This window comes from Miscanthus floridulus, chromosome 6, assembly GCF_019320115.1.
Source record: "Miscanthus floridulus cultivar M001 chromosome 6, ASM1932011v1, whole genome shotgun sequence".
NCBI lineage: Eukaryota > Viridiplantae > Streptophyta > Magnoliopsida > Poales > Poaceae > Miscanthus > Miscanthus floridulus.
Window position 1 is genome coordinate 4,840,954 of NC_089585.1, and position 4,249 is coordinate 4,845,202.

The 4,249-nt window shown below is 41.0% G+C and overlaps 1 protein-coding gene across 1 annotated transcript; it reads right to left on the bottom strand.

Annotated features, from left to right (window-relative positions):
- Positions 1–697: 697 nt before the first annotated feature.
- LOC136457466 (uncharacterized) lies at positions 698–3,705 on the bottom strand. The gene is made up of 6 exons (XM_066457495.1): positions 3,484–3,705; positions 3,311–3,337; positions 3,131–3,193; positions 1,198–1,276; positions 1,046–1,091; positions 698–944 (listed from the first exon to the last, which is right to left on the bottom strand). The coding sequence occupies exons 1-6, from the start codon at positions 3,523–3,525 to the stop codon at positions 935–937; spliced, it is 267 nt and encodes an 88-aa protein (XP_066313592.1). The 5' UTR covers positions 3,526–3,705; the 3' UTR covers positions 698–934.
- Positions 3,706–4,249: the final 544 nt, after the last annotated feature.

A 4,249-nucleotide genomic window follows, 5' to 3' on the forward strand; every position in this document is an offset into this window, starting at 1 on the left:
AATTTTATATACGAAAACCCCTTTTCTAGATTTTGATTGATGCACGCATGATCTGAAGGATATGATAAGTCTTTTTTATTTTACAACTTTATAATTGATATATTTTGATTACCATGTAATTTTGCATGGTACCTGACACATTTGATTTTGCATGCGATGTGATTCGTATGTGTAATAGTGTGTTACTCCGTGATTTGCCAATGTGACATGATTTGCATGTGATAGCGTGGTACTCCGTGTGGTAGGAAACTGCTCTATAAGATAGAGTGCAACACAAGGTGTATCCACACTATAGATGGATTTAGATCGAACATGCATGAAATCGGATTCAGAGATCACTTTTTACCCTATTTTAGTTCAAATACTAGTACCAATACAGATATTACCATATGTGAATACAACACGGATATAGTTCGAATTAAGATTTACATTCGAATGTCAACTTGATTTTCAAGACAACAGCTATCCATTTTCTACACGTAGATATTTAAAACTTCCGTCTGCATTCTATTCCAGACAACCCACGAGAAAAAAAAAAACATCTAGTCGAACTACGTGTTTTTCATTCTTGTCTTGCATTGCATGTGCATTCCTATCCTATTTCTGTGTTTTCCTAGTACATTTTTTTTCTCAATCCCAGGTTATAAAAAGCAAGCGTAAGTACTAAGTAGAGCAAAACTTTAGGCAAAGCTATGTATGATACCAGAAAAGATGTCAACATGACACACACAAGTCGGGCTAATCTTCGGAACACAAGTGAGCACTGAGCAGCTCATTGTCACAGCATCCAGCATATAGCTAACACATGAGTCTACTCAGGTAGTTAACAGCCAATACAACTCTCACTAAACCACAATGACATGATAAGGATGGATGGAGTACAATGTCACATACTCAACGCGAGCACCAAACATCATTCCTGCCATAAGAACCTTCACTTGCCACTGCAAAAGGTGAAAATGACAGATTTTAGAAGTCCACTCAATAGAAATTACAAGGTTCAGAATAATTAGCCAGAATACAAAGGTAGGATTTGTTCACTCACGTGTTCATCATCAAAGTTATGTTGTCACCTTTGAGGAGTATCCGGCCTGCAAATCATTTGACAACCAAACATATTAGAGCATAACAAGAAACCATGATATCAATTCATGTGATGGGGGAAAACAATTTTCCAGGGTTGCATGTTTTACTAACCCAGTGATTTCCTAGTGTTTTTCTTGACGTTGATTTCCTCAGCATCTTCGAGGACCAAGTTCATGTACTCATCGAATCCCTGCAAGTGTAGCAAATTATAAGTTTCACTAAATATAGTACAATCTGCAGGGTTTAATGCGAGCAATCATATCAAGGTATGAGTTGTTCTACCGAACAGTATGCGATTAAAATGGCCCTTTCCCTAACGTATGTACGAGCAATATAACTGCCAGATATAGCCTATAGGGCATCTTTGGGACCGTTGTGGAGCTTGAGCAGGAGCTAGACTAGGGCCTTAAGGGTGACCTACCTTGTCCCCATTTTTAGACCCAAAAAAATGTCTGGTACAATTCGTTTTACCCTGTAAACTCCTAATTTTGTATGAATCCTAGAGTTCAAGCTCTCTCAAAGAGGCTCATAGTATGGATGCGTGAATAGCGAGCTCCTGGATTCCAATATCCATACGGCCATTATCAGTCAACCATTACTCCAAAAAAATATATGAACAAGAGGCTACGACTAAACAATATGCAGAAACCTAGAATTTCAGGCCACGGTAGAGAATGAATTAAATTTGTGTTACTATATAACTCTATTAGTTTTCAAGACGCCACTGATGGCATAACATAGCCTAGTTAGCGATAGTAAATGGAAAAGGAACATCTGTATAGCCCTGCAAAAACAGACATCCATAACATGTCCTGCAGTGCAGGGTCACCCATACATTAATCAGATCAGACAGAAACATAGAAGACCAAATAAGGGGAAAATAGGCAAGTAAAAAGTGAAAGGTCCTGCTTTTATATCACATAATGAACACATATAGGAAAACACAAATGATATCGAAATAGATTTTTTTTTTAAAAAAAAGAACACATGCTACCACACCATACACCAATCACCCAGGACAATACAAATATTTTCCTAAGAAACCCAAGGAGCACTAAACATGTCCATGAGTGATTCCTGATTGTCACTTAACACCATCATTTGTTTCCCACTGTTCATGAGGCAAAACAAGAGACTCACAAGTCACAACACATATACAGTGTGGTGTTCTGTACCCAGAAAGTGAAGCCAAGGATCCCCAACACATATACAGTGCGACGCTCTGTACCCACAAAAGAAGCCAAAGGATCCCTAAATGAAAACATTCTAAATAGCTCTTTCAGAAGTCCTTCACTATTTGTTTATATAAGCAATGATAATATTCTGATTGGGCAAAAAGGTAATATTTTCGTATGAAAGCAACAAAGCTCGACGCTATTTACAGTAGTTGTTCATACTTCATATAGATCAGTTCTTCAGTCCACACGACAAGGGTTAGGATTGATTCCAGATTTAAGGACTGTAATTTGATGAAAAGGAATACTCAATATTGGAACATATCACATTCCAATCACCTATAGAAGTCAATAAGCACTTGACTATCTGCAAAGTATTGCGGGTAAGCATTTACATGGCACCAGCCAATGTTGCCTACCCTTGCTTTTGCTCTAACCTTCTGTTCTAACTAGGTAGTTATCCTTTGAAGACACTTGAAACCAACAATTGCATGTGCCTTATTAGCTTAAGAATTGCAATCTGACAAAGAATTTGCATCACACTTATGACATATTAGTAGGTGCTTGTGGGAAAGCAATTGATTAAGGTCAGATGTGATTTTAAGCTACTAACTGTAGAGCGTTTTTCTAGCTGACCTTTAGCCCGTAGCAAAGCAAGCCCAGGATATGACTCATGTTTATCCCTCCCTTTTGCATTATTTTGGGATAGTTAGGACGATTTGTCCCCATAAAACTACACTACTATTAGCATATACAGGCACTAGTAGAGAATTACTAGGAGGTAGCAGAGAGTTATTAGGCGCTAGCAGAAGAGAGTTACTGGTACTAAATTTTGCCGTTTGGACAAAAAACAGGGCAAGAAAACTCACGATGATGCGACCCTCAATCCGGAGGTCCTTCTGCTCGAAGAGCCAGATCTGGATGCGCGCTTTCTGCAAGAAATCAAATTTCAAGAACCAAATCAATTTACAAACCCTGACCGAAGCACCGCAAAATACGCAGATATGAACATATAGCCCAGAAACAGATTAGAATTGCAATCCACTTACGCTCTGGAGGAAACGGAAGATGAGGTTCTGCCGCCGTGCACGCCCACCAAGGATTCGCCAACCACAACATCAAACATAGGGTGAGACAATTAGGAACAGCACGACGATATTATGAATGAAAAACAGAAGAGCAAACAAGCGCAGAGGGGAAGGGGGGCGGAGAGGTAGCTTACGATGGGCTGGGTCATGATACGCTGGACCTTGGTGGACGCCATGGCTGCGACGGCGGCGGGAGCCTCCCCTCCTCCTCCTCGTAACGTCTAGAAGCTTCTGGAGGCGTGCGCGGCGGAGCGGCGAGACCAAACCCTAGCTAGACGCGTCTGCGAGCGAGGCGGCGAGCGAGGGAGGGTGGTTTTGTTTCGCCCTCGGCAGGCTGGAGGCGATGGTGGCGGGCGGGGGGATGCTTGCCTTCGCCGTCGGATCCAACCAACGGCTGAGATTTAAGGGCCTGCATAGGCTGAAAGCCGGCGGGATGGGCCTCAGACGAGGAAATAAATGGGCCGGAAATTGTAGGGGAGTTCCTTCCACTGCGAGATCATTTATAATTTTGTTTTTTGTATGTATTGTATGTATATAAGGAGGTACAAAATCTGTTTACAGTTTTACACACAGAGATCCAAATATTGACATTCAAATTTAGATCTGAGTCAAATTTATAGTGAATATAGGATAACTCAGTGTTTTTTTCACCATGATGACATGGATCGCTCGGTGAAGTCAAAGTGGAAGATGAGCTAGTAAATGTTTTTTTTTGTGGGGTTTTGGGGTAAAGGCTCCGGTGAGTCCATCGGAATATTAGGTGCATGCGAGTTTTTAAAGGCGGGTAGAAACTACCGTGTGTAGTGTAGCTGAGACGCATATAGCATTTTGATGGCGGTGTATCATCAGTAGAGGGAGTGGCTAGACACCGCGCAACGGCACAACTTAAAATTCAGTATT

Coding starts and splice junctions, on each gene's coding strand:
- LOC136457466 (XM_066457495.1), bottom strand. CDS start 3,525: ATGGCGTCCACCAAGGTCCAGCGTATCATGACCCAGCCCATC. Junction 3,194..3,310: donor TCTTCCGTTTCCTCCAGAGC/GTAAGTGGATTG, acceptor GATTTCTTGCAG/AAAGCGCGCATCCAGATCTG. Junction 1,277..3,130: donor GGATTGAGGGTCGCATCATC/GTGAGTTTTCTT, acceptor CTACACTTGCAG/GGATTCGATGAGTACATGAA.